The sequence below is a fragment of the Schistocerca gregaria genome, chromosome 3, assembly GCF_023897955.1.
Source record: "Schistocerca gregaria isolate iqSchGreg1 chromosome 3, iqSchGreg1.2, whole genome shotgun sequence".
NCBI lineage: Eukaryota > Metazoa > Arthropoda > Insecta > Orthoptera > Acrididae > Schistocerca > Schistocerca gregaria.
In genome coordinates this window covers 867976034-867993655 of record NC_064922.1, presented here as the reverse complement: position 1 = coordinate 867993655, position 17622 = coordinate 867976034, and the positions used below count along the sequence as shown (strand labels likewise).

At 45.7% G+C, this 17622-nt stretch overlaps 1 protein-coding gene across 2 annotated transcripts in view; it reads right to left on the bottom strand.

Annotated features, from left to right (window-relative positions):
* The window catches only part of LOC126356020 (armadillo repeat-containing X-linked protein 4-like), a 264347-nt gene extending 258303 nt beyond the window's left edge, over nt 1–6044 (bottom strand). Inside the window, exon 1 of one of the 2 annotated variants that reach the window (XM_050006673.1) lies at nt 5940–6044. In XM_050006673.1, coding sequence (XP_049862630.1) covers nt 5940–6017 — 78 coding nt within the window. In that variant the 5' untranslated portion in view covers nt 6018–6044. The remainder of the gene's footprint in view (nt 1–5939) is intronic. The other variant, XM_050006674.1, reaches the window with a different exon arrangement.
* Nucleotides 6045–17622: the final 11578 nt, after the last annotated feature.

The window sequence follows — 17622 nt, the reverse complement described above, 5'->3', positions numbered from 1 at the left end:
CTGCTGTCAAGACATTGCTTTTGTTCAATTACTTTATTCATGACTGAACGTTTCTAAAACTGAAGACACTCGTCCGTGCTCCGCACTGCAGTCGAGATCTGGCAACGTCGTTCTCTGTTCATTGGCTCACTGTGTTTTGTGACGTCAGATGCGCAGAACGAACCTAAACTCAGCCGCCGTCATAAATGACGAACACTTTAGTTAGCTAGGACTGAAGGAAGGCAAACATTCGTTTATAGCATTTGCAAATTTAGAGAGAGCTTTTGACAATGCTGACTGGAATATACTCTTACAGATTCGGAAGGATAAAAATACAGGGAGCAAAAAGTTATCTACAACCAGGTATGGTTGGAAGAGTTGAGGGCCAAGAGAGGGAGCCGCTGGTTGAGAAGGCAGTGAGGCATTATAGTAGCCCCTCCACGGTGTTAATCATTCTGGACATTAAGCAAAAAATAAAGGAAGACAAGGAGAAATTTTGGAAGTGAGTTAAAGTTCAGGTGAAGAAATAATAACTTCGAGGTGTGTCTATGACACTGTAATTCTGTCTCAGACGGCAAATGACTTGAAGGAATAGTGTGCGGAATTTATAGTGTATGAAAAGAGGTTATAAGTTGGTAATCAACAAAAGAGAAACAAGATTACTGGAATGTAGTCGAATTAAATCAGGTGATACTGAGGGCACTAAAATAGGAAGTGAGACACACAAATTAGAATATACCCGCCAGGATAGCTGAGAGCGCTAACGCGCTGCTTCCTGGACACGGGAGGGCGCGCCAGCCCCGGATCGAATCCGGCCAGCGGATTATCGACGACGGCCAGTTTGCCTGCCAGCCTGGATGTGGTTTTTAGGCGGTTTTCCACATCCTACTAGGTGAATACCGGGCTGGTCCCCACGTCCCGCCTCAGTTACACGACTCGCAGGCATTTGACACACATTCACACTATTTCCCGATTTCCACTAGACGCAGACAGCTGGGGTACACTGAATGCATCCTGGGGGATATGGGGTGGCGGCAGGAAGGGCATCCGGCCACCCCTTAAAATTAACCATGCCACATCCGTACTTAACCCTGCCGACGCTGCGCACAATGTGGGATATAGGCTGTAGCCGAAGAAGACACACAAATTAGAAGATGAGTTTTGCTACCTAGGGAGCAAAATAAATGATGATGGAGAATGTAAAATACACACTTCCAACAGGAGGAAAAGCATTCCCGAAAAAGATAAATTTGTTAATATGAAATATAAATTTTAATGTTGGAAAATCTTTTGAGAAAATATTTCGATGTAGTGTGGTCTTGAACGGATGTGATTCGTGGAAGGGAGCAGTTTAGACAACAAGAGAATACAAGCTTTTAAAACTGGTGCTATAAAAGAATGTTGAAGTTTATTCGAGTAGATCGAATAAATAATGAGGAGAGACTGAATAGAATTGGATAGAAAAGAGATTTAGTTACAACTTAACTAAAAGAAGAGGTTGGTTAGATCGAATAAGTAATGAGGAGGGATTTAATCCAATTGGAGAGAAAAATTTATGGCAAAGCTTGAGGAAGAGATGGAATAATAGGTCACGGCTTGAGGCGTAAGCGGAGCTAGTTTCATAATGGAAGAATAAATTGTAGAGAGACCAAGACTTGACTATAGAAAGAAGGTTCAAAGACATTAGGTTGCAATAGATGTGCAGAGATGAACAGGCTTGCTCAGGATAGAATAGCATGGAGAGCTGCATCAAACCAGTCATCGGACTGAACACAACGACAAAAACAACTACTACGTCTATGTAAGTAATGTGTGGACATCAGGACCATCTAAAGCTAGGAATACTTTCCTTTGGACAGGCACCACAGTCTTATAAAATTTCTTAAAAGACAGAAAATCCGCCTGCGACTGGAACTGTGTTTATTTCGCAGAATTTGCAAATTCCGGCTGTCATTCCATTTTCATGCTGTAATTAATGTAGATGAGTACAAGCGACCAGCATATGGTGGACAAATATAAAACTTGCGTGCGTAAGATCGGCATAAACACATTATAAGTAGTAGCAGTAACGAAACATTGCCCATTGAGAGTCAACTGTGACAAAATAAACTGTCACAGAACAGGCAGTCGACGTCCAGGTGATGCCCCAGAATCTGAGGCGCGCCCCACCGTGCTTCTGTATTCTGCTAGCGAGAATTCAAAACGTGGCACTTTTAGGTTAGTCGGAGGTCAATTCCTCATTTCTATGGTTCCAGGTTCTCTGATGACATTGAACGACATCCCAGGCCTCAAAAACGACCACTAACTCATTGCTCTGATGGATGTTACTAACCGATTGTCTTTGAGACTAATATGTCACCGGATACTTAGAAATAGTAGTTTTGCAGAATGATTACCGGCCGTGTAAAGGCGTTACACGAGAGCCACAGTCACAATGTGAGAACTTTATCTGGCAGGAGGACACAGGTTCAGGAATTGAAAAGTTCTAAATGCTTGGAATCGGTACAGGAATCTACTGGGCAGTAAATTATCTAACAGATGAATGTAAATTTGTTTCTCACACGACACGGCTTAATAACGCTAACAGGAAATTATGGTATGTTCTTCGATGACAGTTAGTAGTAGATAATAAGTTTTAAAAATGGTACTTTAACAACTATATACTGTGTTTCGTGGACTACTTGTTCTTTCTGTCAGAGTTGTATGGTAATTTCTAAAAGGGTAACGGTAAGAAAATCTTTAGTGTGACAAAGAAAAATCGTTTCATGACGACAGGTCCTTACTGTACGTCATAAATCTATATGCATTTGTATTCCTTTCTCAGACCTGATCTTAACAACGCCACAATGAAATTTTTAGATAGGCAGGATTATTCTATCCAAATTTATTAATAAAAGCCTTGTTTCATGGAAGACAACGATGATAACCTATTTCAGAGATCAAAATAACCTTACACGCTGTTATGCACAACTGTGAAGACCACCACAGTAACTATTACGCACATCTCGTTGTGCGCATCGCATAAACGGATGGAGATATTTTCGCCACAAATGCAAAAGTTTCTAAATACGCCGATTCATCGATACGCAGCTCTATAAAATCTGCGAATTCGGTAGTTGCCGTTTCATAGCTCTTCAGCTCTTACTAAGAACGCTTAATTGTAGGGACGTCTGTGACATTCAAGACAGTATTGCAAGTGGCTAAATTTTAAGTACTTTTTTTCTTCGAACTTATTTGTTTGATGGTGAGTAGTATTCTATTGGATTTATATAGTTGAGAATTTGCAAAATATGTGAAAAAATATTTTCGTGTCAATTGTAGGAATAGAGAAGATGTAGATATAATAGAAATTAACAGTTTTAGATAATAACGACTCATGGTAGGGAGGAGACAGATGGCTATCCACTTAAGCCTAAGCAGAGTAAGTACGACTTCGAAGGCGCGAGAGATAAATTGCTGTTGCGAGTCTTTGCTTACGCACTTCTTGAATAATGATTTGATTGAATGTTATTTCACATTCATTATGATTGTTTCTGGCTGCAGTTGCATTTTTGGTTTCAGTTTTTTTTTCGGAACTGCGTGCAACTCTCCTGGAAAACGTAGTCCGGTAAAAGAGCAGCGTTGATGTCGTGGAAGCATTAGCTGATTTAAATAACTAAGAATATTGCCCGTACCCACCTTAAATCTAAAACGCCGTATGTGGACATTTTGGGCAGTCCTCAGGGTATAGTTACGAAGCGAGGATATGTAGTGTTTGACAAATTATCTGGAACTGTTAACGTTCCTTTTTTTTCAGCAGGTTTCACAGTCATTTTACAGCACTTTAAAGGACAAAATTTTCCCCTTTGTCAGTTTAATTCCCGTAACCACTATTGTAAATTCGAGTCAAAGCTATCGTTCCTACGCCAACGTAAAAAAATGTTAACATCTTCTAGCATACATAATCATTCACGCCGTAAGAAAAACAGTGGTATATGATAAAATTACCGCAGCAATTTAACAAACCGTGCGTATCGTTACGATCTTTGTTTTTGTGTCTCGTGGCAACTGTGTAGTTGCTGTTGTGTTATTAATGACTACAGATCAGTTCGCTGGTTTGCTAAGATTTGTGTAGATGGTGCAGAATTGTTGTTGAATTCCATCGCTTCAACTATGTTTAACTATCGGACGATATACTTATGAAGGGCAGAAGATGATTAAATTTCTTTGATGTTAGCGCAGATATGAAATCTTTGCATCCTGCAGTACATCAACGAATATAAAAATAAAAATTGTAGTAAGATTATACAAGCGTATAAACGCCTTTTATTCTTTTGATGATAGTGCCTAATAACCATTTCTTACGATTTTATTTTTCTTGTAGATTTCGTATTAGTAATGATGACATATAGGTTACAATAATTCTTACATTCCATCATAATCATCACATAAAGGACAGTGCGATAGCTCCACCTCTGCTGTTGCCTAATTGACAAGTATTTGGTTTATAACCTTTCGGACGATTGGCCATCTTCTGCGTTACCCGTCATCGTCAAGTGCTATAAATCAACACATCGCAGTTTATCCGACTATCCCATGCAAATTCTCGCGTTTGGTACCACTATGTCCGCTGCTTATACTCGGGTATATTACAACATGTTATCGGTACGACATGCTGTCGATACTAAGGCGGTTGGGAATGCCCTGTAAGGCCAATTGTGTGAAACGTAATAAAGTAACTACTTATTAATTTAAATGTGACAAAGTCATGCAGGAGGCAAGCGACCATTATTATTATAATCAATAGTTCTGCATTCAGGGTGACTAAATAGCAGTCTGCAAATGTTTGTTTCACGTGCAACGTGAAACGCCATTTCTACGTGCAGCAAACGCTCCTGAATATATGATGGATAAATTAAGAAAGACGTCATATGAGCAGTAGAGTCATTCCTATCCTGATGTCTGACTTTTACCATTGCGACCGAGATAGTCTGAATGCAGATATACTGATTATCATAAATACTTATCGATTAAGCAACAGCGACAGTGGAATCATGACATTGTCCTTTAACAAATTCACGGTGTGGTACCCTCCACAAAGAAAATATCGTGATTATCAGATCAACTGAATCAGGTAGCAGACAAAGGCTTGCTTATTAAATGCTTATGGCATTGTAAAAAATATAACTTTAAACGAAATAGTCCAATGATCGAAATTGTTACAGTGGAAATTGGAATTAAAATTTTATTCAAAGGAGGAAGAAGTTGGTTAATCTGATCAATGGTAGCTATTGTTGGTGCTGTGGTTGATTTATTTTCGAACAATATAAAGGAAAGGACGTAAGCTGTCAGTAACGAACGTTGTTTATTTTCAAATCACGATCATTTTGGGGCCTGAATACGATTATCATCTTTTTATCGTACTGTACTGTCCTCATACTTACTTTGAGGTTCCCATTGGGCTTAATTAGAAATTGTGCTGACATGCGTAACATAATTTACACAGTAAAAACAACATTTTCACAATTTACAATAGTGTAGAAAAAGATAACGTATGGTGGACAATCCACATAAAATTTGTGTTGGGAAGTTATGAAGGAGGATCTAATGTAAGTTGTAAATTTGTGTTTTTACAGTGAAAACGTAAATCTACAGTAAGTCTATACAAATGATAGGTCTTTGGGAACTACTGTGTAGGGGTAATGAGAGTATGAATGTTAAGCTCCTTAAGATGGGTCTTCAGGACTCGAAATGCGCCATGTTGTACATTAAAAACACGTTTCTGAGGTGAGGTTTTCTATTTATATTTTACGAAAATGTCGCTGAAAAAGATTTTATAGTTTTTCCTCGGCGCTAAAAGTCTTTATTGTTGACTGCTAATAAGGCCGTGGCTTTCTGCGCTGGGAAATTGGGAGACGCTCGCAGAAATCGTGTTGGTGTGCGCCTGCGGGGTAGGCAGCCCAGCGCGGCGGCCGCCTTACCTGCGGAGCTGGCACGGCGCCGGCGAGGGCGACGGCAGCTGCGGCCAAGGCGGCGACCAGGAGTGTGGCGGTCTGCATGCTGCTGCTGGCTGCTGAGTGCTGCGGCTGGTGGGCCGCTGGCGACGACGCCGCCGCTTTATATCCGCGCCGCGAGCCGGGGGCGGGGCCGCGCCTGCGCCCCCCACCCTCACTCCACCCCCACCCACTGCCTCGGCCGCGCCGCGACGCTGCCACCGTATATAGCGGCGCCGGCGCCGGCCCCAGCGCTCCGGAGGACCGCGTCGCTTTGCGTACCTCCCAACAGCCACTGCAGTCTTCAAACAGGCAACAAATTACTTCAAACTACGAAACGATGACGTCTCTTGCCAGTTCATCTACATCTACATTTATACTCCGCAAGCCACCCAGCGGTGTGTGGCGGAGGGCACTTTACGTGCCACTGCCATTACCTCCTCACACAGCCACACCACAAGTTGGGAAACGGGGCCAAATTTCTAGTAGTTTACTGTCCAGTTGAGGTTATCACAAATGTTTTATTCGTATATTACAGACCCTAGCAGTACGGCAATGAACAACCTTTCAAAACACGCCTTTAACGGCAATCAATTTATAGCAATACAATAGTTTTAAAAATTTTTTGAAAGAAGACACTGAGGCTAGCAGTACGGCAATAAACTACCTTTAAAACACGCCGCTAACGCCAATCAAAACAATTTATAGCAATACAACAATTTTTTTAAAAAAAATGAAGAACATTAATAAACAGGCCTCTAAAGTAAATACAGAACTTTGTTAAGGTACGGTGAGGTAGTGAAGCTATTAACACCGCCATTAAAAAAAAAAAAAATTAAACAGGTCTCAGCAAAAAAAATGAATTTAAAAACTTGGAGGAATTAAATTTTTTTTAACAAAAGTGTCCTGGAATATCATTAGAACATAACAGACATGACGGACCCGTGTAAGGCGGCCACAAATCACCCACTCAGGGATGCTCAGGCTTGACAGAATACTGACCAATTTAAATACGCCGGTAAACACAATTGCCACTCTCAGGCTGGTCACTGCACCGAGTTTTAGCCAGCGAAAACTTGTAATAAGATGGCTTAACTTGCTGACAGAGCTAACCTCGTGCAAGGAAACATTACACCATGCACTCCTGAATGAGCGACCACATGATCAACCAACAAGAAGCATGAATTAACTCATAAACCACGAAAAAATAGCGAAACAAACTGCCCAAAACGACACCTCCCATCGGACGGTAACGAGAGGAGGAGGAAAGTTCACTGTCTTCAATTACACCGGTTCCAGGGACAGGAAGCCCGGTCGCCGGAGGCCACAAGCAGAAGAGACGCTGGTTACACAAAATTATTACTTAATGATTAAACCTTCCACCAACTTAACTTGCAATTATGTTGGAACAGGCAGTACATGACCTCCAATGGCAAGGATCCACACATCCGCCCGCATCGCCAGCGTAACCAACACGCCACGGTCACGCGACAACACGCTCTGTCACCGGAGTTCACGTCTTCTCTGCAACGTTGACGGGTAGTGACCGCTCCTTCATGTTAGGTGTCTCCTTTTAAACTCCAGTGTTGAAACGGAGGATTTAAAGAAGCTTGTTAACGTCCCACCAAGGCGAAATGAACAACAACTACTCGTGGGGCGATTCTGTATACAACCAACAAAACCGGAAGCAAAACGCAGATATCGATAGCAGAGGGACAAGAAAACCAAGCAGCCACTTAATGACAGACAACATATCAAACAAACACGTCAGGGGAAGAAAAGAAAACTAATGCAATCTAAAAAACAAGGTGTAGCACGACTCGATGTTCCAGTCGCGTATGGTTCGCGGGAAGAACGAATGCCGGAAAGCCACCGTGCGCGCTCGAATCTCTCTAATTTTACAGTCGTGATCTCCTCTGGAGGTATAAGTAGGGGGAAACAATATATTCGATATCTCATCCAGAAACGCACCCTCTCGAAACCTGGACAGCAAACTACACCGCGATGCAGAGCGTATCTCTTGCAGAGTCTGCCACTTGAGTTTGCTAAACATCTCCTTAACGCGATCACGCTTACCAAATAACCCTGTGACGAAACGCGCCGCTCTTCTTTGGATCTTCTCTATCTCCTCTGTCAACCCGACCTGGTACGGATCCCACACTGATGACAGTTATCTCCAGATCAATCACTAACACATCTGTACTCTTACGCCGTCATTTGGCTTCACTCTACATTGCTGCTCGCTGTCTCACATTATCTGACACGAAACTTCCAAAATATTTGCAGCACCATCATGAGGCAGGCGCTTTTCGAAGGGAAGAAAGAGTGGGGGACTTCAGAGGGAAGTAGGGGGTAAGAATGGATGTCAACGGATTAGAGTTTCCCCACTCCAAATAAATTCAAAATTTAACTGTTAACTATCGGAGAAGATGGTAGTACGAAAACTAGGAGTCCCGAGAATGCTAAGGAGTTCTAGAGTTTACATGCTATGCTTAACACATGTACACTCCTGGAAATGAAAAAAGAACACATTGACACCGGTGTGTCAGACCCACCATACTTGCTCCGGACACTGCGAGAGGGCTGTACAAGCAATGATCACACGCACGGCACAGCGGACACACCAGGAACCGCGGTGTTGGCCGTCTAATGGCGCTAGCTGCGCAGCATTTGTGCACTGCCGCCGTCAGTGTCAGCCAGTTTGCCGTAGCATACGGAGCTCCATTGCAGTCTTTAACACTGGTAGCATGCCACGACAGCGTGGACGTGAACCGTATGTGCAGTTGACGGACTTTGAGCGAGGGCGTATAGTGGGCATGCGGGAGGCCGTGTGGACGTACCGCCGAATTGCTCAACACGTGGGGCGTGAGGTCTCCACAGTACATCGATGTTGTCGGCAGTGGTCGGTGGAAGGTGCACGTGCCCGTCGACCTGGGACCGGACCGCAGCGACGCACGGATGCACGCCAAGACCGTAGGATCCTACGCAGTGCCGTAGGGGACCGCACCGCCACTTCCCAGCAAATTAGGGTCACTGTTGCTCCTGGGGTATCGGCCAGGACCATTCGCAACCTTCTCCATGAAGCTGGGCTACGGTCCCGCACACCGTTAGGCCGTCTTCCGCTCACGCCCCAACATCGTGCAGCCCGCCTCCAGTGGTGTCGCGACAGGCGTGAATGGAGGGACGAATGGAGACGTGTCGTCTTCCGCGATGAGAGTCGCTTCTGCCTTGGTGCCAATGATGGTCGTATGCGTGTTTGGCGCCGTGCAGGTGAGCGCCACAATCAGGACTGCATACGACCGCGGCACACAGGGCCAACACCTGGCATCATGGTGTGGGGAGCGATCTCCTACACTGGCCGTACACCTCTGGTGATCGTCGAGGGGACCCCGAATAGCGCACGGTACATCCAAACCGTCATCGAACCCATCGTTCTACCATACCTAGACCGGCAAGGGAACTTGCTGTTCCTACAGGACAATGCACGTCCGCATGTATCCCGTGCCACCCAACGTGCTCTAGAAGGTGTAAGTCAACTACCCTGGCCAGCAAGATCTCCGGATCTGTCCCACATTGAGCATGTTTGGGACTGGATGAAGCGTCGTCTCACGCGGTCTGCACGTCCAGCACGAACGCTGGTCCAACTGAGGCGCCAGGTGGAAATGGCATGGCAAGCCGTTCCACAGGACTACATCCAGCAACTCTACGATCGTCTCCATGGGAGAATAGCAGCCTGCATTGCTGCGAAAGGTGGATATACACTGTACTAGTGCCGACGTTGTGCATGCTCTGTTGCCTGTGTCTATGTGCCTGTGGTTCTGTCAATGTGATCATGTGATGTATCTGACCCCAGGAATGTGTCAATAAAGTTTCCCCTTCCTGGGACAATAAATTCACGGTGTTCTTATTTCAGTTTCCAGGAGTGTATATGTTCAGTTGCTTGTCAGTTAAGTGTGCACTTTCACATGATACTCTACCTGTTGTCGACAAGAAATCTAAAACGGATCGAGACTCAATAGATAGAATCGTCAAACCGCAGAAAGTTTAGTACGACACGACAGAAACTGAGAGGGGGAAGGGGGAAACCAGAAGTACTGACTTTCCAAACGTAGGCGGGAACTACGGTAAAAGTAGAATCCCGTCATTTATACTCTTGTACAACAGGGGTTGCAATCGTAGTGCTTACTGAAATACTAATAACTTTGAGTGCATACTTCAATTTAAATAGTCGCCACAAAAGTCTGTGAGACGTTGCACTTGATATACAGGGATCAGAAAAACCAATGTTCACAACATTTTGCGGACTCATTGACGGGAGCCTGCGTTCCAACACTTCTCCAAACTCTGAAGAAGGATGAACCCAATAGCAATAGGCTATTTGAATTTTGTGATTGGTTCAATAATATGTGTGAAGAATATGAACTACTCCAAGATCTAATTCTTTGGTCAGGTGAAAGAAACCTTTAAATATAATAGAACAATTAAAAAGCACTCTGTCTTCAGGCCTCGAGTGGTCTACCGGGACCATCCGACCGCCGTGTCATCCTCAGGGGAGAATGTGGATAGGAGGGACGTGGGGTCAGCACAACGTTCTCCCGGTCGTTACGATGGTTTTCTTGACCGAAGCCGCTACTATTCCGTCGAGTAGCTCCTCAACTGGCGTCACGAGACTGAGTGCACCCCGAAAAATGGCAACAGCGTATGGCGGCCTGGATGGTCACCCATCCAAGTGAGGACCACGCTCGACATCGCTTAACTTCGGTGACCTCACGGGAGCCGGTGTAACCACTGCGGCAAGGCCGTTTCCAATAGAGCAATTAACTTCCAAAATTGCGTGTACCAGGCAAACGAAAAGCCGTTCGTAGCTGAAGAACGGATGTTCATCTACCAGGGGTATCGGACTGGCGTGGTTTGTCGTCGAGAGGGTTAATCGGGCCGTACGTCTTCGAAGAGAGTGTCACAAGCGATTCTTAGCTAGGAATGTCGCACGTGGTAACTCCAGATCTTATTGAAGTTTTTGACAATGGAGATTGTTACTTTCAACAGGATTAGGAGCCATCTCACTTTTAACTTGATGCGAGGGATATTCTCAGTCGCACATTCCCTTCGAGATGGGTGGGACGAAGTGGGAGTGATACAAGCAGCTTAGGATTGGATTTGACGCCTTTAGTCTTCATCATTTGGAGCCTGTCACGGATAGTGTACACTGCAAAACGACAAACCCTATATGACATAAGAGAGAAAATAGAGGAAACTTATGATGCTGTTCCATTAGAAACAATAGAATTGGTTTGTGGCTCTAAGTAGTTTTTGATAATATACTGCAGAGGAAGGTGATCTTTTTGAGCATGCGTCACATGAAATTACACATTAATATATACGATACCAAAAACTTTTCATTTTTCTCTGCTTTAATTTAGGTGAAACGTAGTTTCTAAGAGTGTCTACACTATTTCGGGACACCCTGTAGATTGACAGCGACGCTTCAATGTGTTTCCAGTTGTGCAACACACAATATGGGAATGCAATGTACCTAACATGTAGTACAGATTGCCTGTTCAATTTTCATATGCGCTAATGTATACATTGGTGTACTTGAGATAAGAAGCATTGATAAGAATTTGGGCAGAGTTTCTCACAAACCAGACGTGGGCCTTACCAGAGAAGTTATCCAGAAATGACTTATGATGCACCGCCACAGCATCACTTCTGTGAATATCACTTCTCAGAATACCTCCTACTCCCAAGCTTCACAGAAGGTCTTCTGCATATCTTACTAGACTAGCACCGGCTGAAATAAAGGAGACTGCTGAGAAATAGTTTTTTCATAGCGTAGATAATCGTTGTCAATGAATCTTTCACCATTCTGCAGAAAATTTGCTGTTTTTCAGCCTTCCTGGCAGATTAAAAATGATTATCTAACCGAGATTCGTAGCCAGAACGTTAGCTTTGGTGGGCTAAAATATCACCAAAAGGAGCTGTCGAAAACTACGTCATTAGAAACGGAGCACAAGCTCAGCTTAGAAAAGGGTGAGGATGGAAAGAGGCCGCGCCCTTTCAAAGGAATCATTGATGCCAGCAGTTTCCTCAAGCAAAAATCACGGAAAACCTGAAACTGGATGGTCGGACTGCGATTTGAATCGTCGTCGTAAGTTCTTACCAAGTGAGCCTTTCTTAATGATGCCCTCTTGCCGCCCTCTGCAGGCCTTCCTCATTCTCACCTACTTATGCCTTCATCGGTTCAAGCTATTTTCGCTTTTGTTGAAGTTTCCTCGTGGAGTCGCCGGCCGCGGTGGTCTCGCGGTTCTAGGCGCGCAGTCCGGAACCGTGCGACTGCTACGGTCGCAGGTTCGAATCCTGCCTCGGGCATGGATGTGTGTGATGTCCTTAGGTTAGTTAGGTTTAAGTAGTTCTAAGTTCTAGGGGGACTAATGACCACAGCAGTTGAGTCCCATAGTGCTCAGAGCCATTTGAACCTCATGGAATCAGTCCTAAAATTATATCAGCAATGATTAGGGATCTTCGTTGGAAAGAAGTAAGAAATCAATTACTCATCTTCAGATTATTTCCACGACTTGCTTGGAATATAAGTATTTGCTTTTAATAAAGGAAAATAAAAAAATCCTTTGATGCCCCTTTTAGACTTCTTGTGAAAGAAGACATAATAAATTTTTACCATGTATCAAATCTGTACCCTCACTCTTATTGTTCAACATAACTTGTTTTTATGGGAGATTGACTGACGCTTTCAAAGTTAGCGTCTTGCATCTGAGGGTTGACTAGGGACTTTGAAACGGCTGGGTGGTATGTTCGGAATAAGATTTCGGTTATTGTAAACGAGTTTATCGTTAGTTTCTTGAAGAAGCTGTTGATATATGTTTGAAAGCAGGTCTACATGCTGCAGACCCGAGCTCCCATGTATGAAGGGTGTGGCCATGTTATTATATGGGCGCTTGAAAAGAATAAGTGCTCAAATGCACCATAGGGCTATCGATTAAACACTTTGGGTTGTGTGGTGATGCTGGATATATTGTCGCGAGAAGTTGGAATTACGGTAGTGTGAAACAATAGCCAAAGCATTATGACCACCTGCTTAACAGCTTGTTTGTCCATCTTTTAAACAAAATAAATCACGTATTCAAATGGCTCTGAGCACTATGCGACTTGACTTCTGAGGTCATCAGTCGCCTAGAACTTAAAACTAATTAAACCCAACTAACCTAAGGACATCACACACATGCTCAAGGCAGGATTCGAACCTGCGACCGTAGCGGTCGCTCGGTTCCAGACTTTAGCGCCTAGAACCGTACGGCCACTCTGGCCGGCTAAATCACATATTCCGAGCCGACCGCTGTGACCGAGCGATTCTAGGCGCTTCAGTCCGGAATTGCGCTGCTGAGGTCGCAGGTACGAATTCTGCCTCCGGCATGGATGTGTGTGATGTCCGTAGGTTAGTTAGGTTTACGTAGTTCTAAGGGGACTGATGACCTCAGATTTGAACCATTTTGATACGCGGAATAACTTAAAAAATGTTTCAAATGGCTCTAAGCACTATGGGACTTAACATCTGAGGTCATCAGTGCCCTAAACGTAGAACTACTTATACCTAACTAACTTAAGGTCGTCAGACACATCCATTTCCGAGGCAGGATTCAGTGCAGTCTACGCTGATGATGTTCTGTAAGTATGGTATTAAGAATCTACCCAGGGCGTGCATTGTCACAGAACAATACGAACAGGCCGCGCGGGATTGGTGGAGCGGTCTGAGGCGCTGCAGTCATGCACTGTGCGGCTGGTCCAGGCGGAGGTTCGAGTCCTCCCTCTGGCATGGATGTGTGTGTTTATCCTTAGGATAATTTAGGTTAAGTAGTGTGCTATCTTTCACACGCATTTGAACAATACGATTATTGCAAACATCAGCATACACTAGCCTGATTTAATGCACATCGCAAGAGACTCAAACATTGCCCCTCCGAATTGGTTACCACAGGCCACTAGCAGAAAGCACCTGGACATACACCTGTAGGAACAACCGATTTACACGGCACAGTGTGACTGGAACGACAAATTGCGAATTATGTAGGCCAGTCTACATGGCTGCAACCCAAAAAATGTGGAACGCGTATTCAGAATGTTTCTTGTACACTGATGAGCCATAACATTGTGATCACTGTCCACGGCGACGTAGGATGCCGCCTGGTGAGTTTTCGGGCACGCACCGCGGTAACAGAATGTAAGCGGAGCAGACACGCATGAAGGCTCGCCCTAGCTGTGCAAATGGGGAAACCCACTGACACAAGCGACTCTGGGAAAGGGCAGATCATTATTGCGCAGAGCCTATGAAAGAATATCTTGAAAAAGGCGACGCTGGTGGAATGTTCACTTAGTGCTGTCGTGAGAATCTGCGAAAAGTGGTAGGACAGTGAAACCACAACCAGGCGCTAAATGATTGGACGTCCAGGCTCTTCACAGAACGTCGCGTTCGGAGAAGCCTGCGAAGTAGGACATAGCGCGATCTGCGGCATCTCTGCCGAAAGAGCGTAGTGCTGGTGCACGCACAAGTATTTTGGAGCGCGCTGTTCATCGTGCATTGTTGAAGATGGAGCTCCGCGGCAGACCAACTCTACGTGTTCGCCTGTTGACCCAACGACATCGTCAATTATGACGATACCTCTTCATGCTTGATGTCTTTCCCAACGGCGATATCGTCTTTCAGTAGTGTAGTTGTCCGTGTCTCGGAATCAGGAACATGCTGAAGTTGCTTGAGGAGCGTTATAGTGAACTCACGTTGATGTCTCGGCCACCAAATTTGCCTAATGTAAATCCTATAGAACCTATCTGGATTTCTATCGTGCGCCATTAGCGCGCACGCAATTCAGCAACCCGTTATTTACACGATTTACATGACCTGTGCATAGACAGTTAACGCTACATATCCCACAAACCTACCAAAAGCTGTCAAATCGATGATACGTGGAGCCGGCCGGTGTGACCGAGCGGCTCTAGGCGCTTCAGTCCGGAACCGCACTGCTGCGGTCGCGCGGTTCCAGGCTGAAGCGCCTACAACCGCTCGGCCACACCTGCCGGAAACCGACCCGGAAGTCGTCCGATGTGGCCGAAGTTCCTCGGAAGGGGCCTCCCAGTCATCAGTGGTACCATTTCATTTTATGCATAGCTATACAATTAAAGAGGATGCACGGTTGTAAGCCTTATTGTGTAGCTCCATGAAAGGAGGAATTCAATCAGTAATTGCATATGTTTAACGCTTGTCGATTTAAAACGTTATATTTAAGCGCCTCGAGTCACTCGGATTACCGAGAACTATGGTTTCTGGTCTTCCTATGTTCCAGAGGTGGCGAGATCATGGTGCCATCTAGTAGCCATGCCAAGAATCCGTGAATGTTACGTTCTGAGTCAAGGATATGCAGCAAGCTGCACGACGATTTTTCGGTTGAGGCTCGACTATTCCGTTATAAAAAGGTGTGCACTGCTTTTGTGCACCATGCCTAGTACAATGTACGTACGGCTCTCAATGTCTGCATCTACACTCCTGGAAATTGAAATAAGAACACCGTGAATTCATTGTCCCAGGAAGGGGAAGCTTTATTGACACATTCCTTGGGTCAGATACATCACATGATCACACTGACAGAACCACAGGCACATAGACACAGGCAACAGAGCACGCACAATGTCGGCACTAGTACAGTGTATATCCACCTTTCGCAGCAATGCAGGCTGCTATTCTCCCATGGAGACGATCGTAGAGATGCTGGATGTAGTCCTGTGGAACGGCTTGCCATGCCATTTCCACCTGGCGCCTCAGTTGGACCAGCGTTCGTGCTGGACGTGCAGACAGCGTGAGACGACGCTTCATTCAGTCCCAAACATGCTCAATGGGGGACAGATCCGGAGATCTTGCTGGCCAGGGTAGTTGACTTACACCTTCTAGAGCACGTTGGGTGGCACGGGATACATGCGGACGTGCATTGTCCTGTTGGAACAGCAAGTTCCCTTGCGGGACTAGGAATGGTAGAACGATGGGTTCGATGACGGTTTGGATGTACCGTGCACTATTCAGTGTCCCCTCGACGATCACCAGAGATGTACGGCCAGTGTAGGAGATCGCTCCCCACACCATGATGCCGGGTGTTGGCCCTGTGTGCCGCGGTCGTATGCAGTCCTGATTGTGGCGCTCACCTGCACAGCGCCAAACACGCATACGACCATCATTGGCACCAAGGCAGAAGCGACCATCATCGCTGAAGACGACACGTCTCCATTCGTCCCTCCATTCACGCCTGTCGCGACACCACTGGAGGCGGGCTGCACGATGTTGGGGCGTGAACGGAAGACGGCCTAACGGTGTGCGGGACCGTAGCCCAGCTTCATGGAGACGGTTGCGAATGGTCCTCGCCGATACCCCAGGAGCAACAGTGTCCCTAATTTGCTGGGAAGTGGCGGTGCGGTCCCCTACGGCACTGCGTAGGATCCTACGGTCTTGGCGTGCACCCGTGCGTCGCTGCGGTCCGGTCCCAGGTCGACGGGCACGTGCACCTTCCGCCGACCACTGGCGACAACATCGATGTACTGTGGAGACCTCACGCCCCACGTGTTGAGCAATTCGGCGGTACGTCCACCCTGCCTCCCGCATGCCCACTATACGCCCTCGCTCAAAGTCCGTCAACTGCACTTACGGTTCACGTCCACCCTGTCGCGGCATGCTACCAGTGTTAAAGACTGCGATGGAGCTCCGTATGCCACGGTAAACTGGCTGACACTGACGGCGGCGGTGCACAAATGCTGCGCAGCTAGCGCCATTCGACGGCCAACACCGCGGTTCCTGGTGTGTCCGCTGTGCCGTGCGTGTCATCATTGCTTGTACAGCCCTCTCGCAGTGTCCGAAGCATGTATGGTGGGTCTGACACACCGGTGTCAATGTGTTCTTTTTTCCATTTCCAGGAGTGTAGTTAGACAGATAGTGTCAATCAAAGTAACTGATATAAATTAAAATTTACGGAAGAACGAATGACGGAAAAATTTCAATACACTGGTTACGTAATTAAACCAGTTACACTCCAAGGCTTTCCGATATACAATGGCATTTCGTAGCGAGACGTTCGTTGTTTACCTCTACTTGATTAGCGGAACTAATTGCTACGGGAGGCGCAAGGGAATTTATCTGCAACTGTAGCTTGTATAAATTCCGTTAAAACCCGCTTACCTTTATACATAGCTCGAAATGTTTCCGTGGCTCTAGCGAAGCGTCGGATAATAGCACAAGTTCAACCTCCAGCCGGCTCTTACACCCATTTATAGAGTTATAACTCGCAAGACACCTTCCGGTACGCAGCGGAGGGTACATCAGATACCTGTCTCTTTCATTTGCGAATAGTGCGCGGGGAAGACTGAAGGACAACCTAACTAAGAGCTCGTGCTGGTAATTTCGCGGAATCTACGTTGGAAATAAGGTAATTTCTGACACTTTTTTCACCGCACGCTCTCGGAATTTCAACTGTAGACCTCGCATTGATCCACAACGTTTCCCTTTTAGCGTCTGCCACTGGAGTTCGACGAGTCCCTCAGGAACACTCGTGATTAACAGACGAGCAGGTGACGAGACGCGCCGCTTCGTTTATACTACTTGGTAAGGATGGAAGGTGGTCGAGAA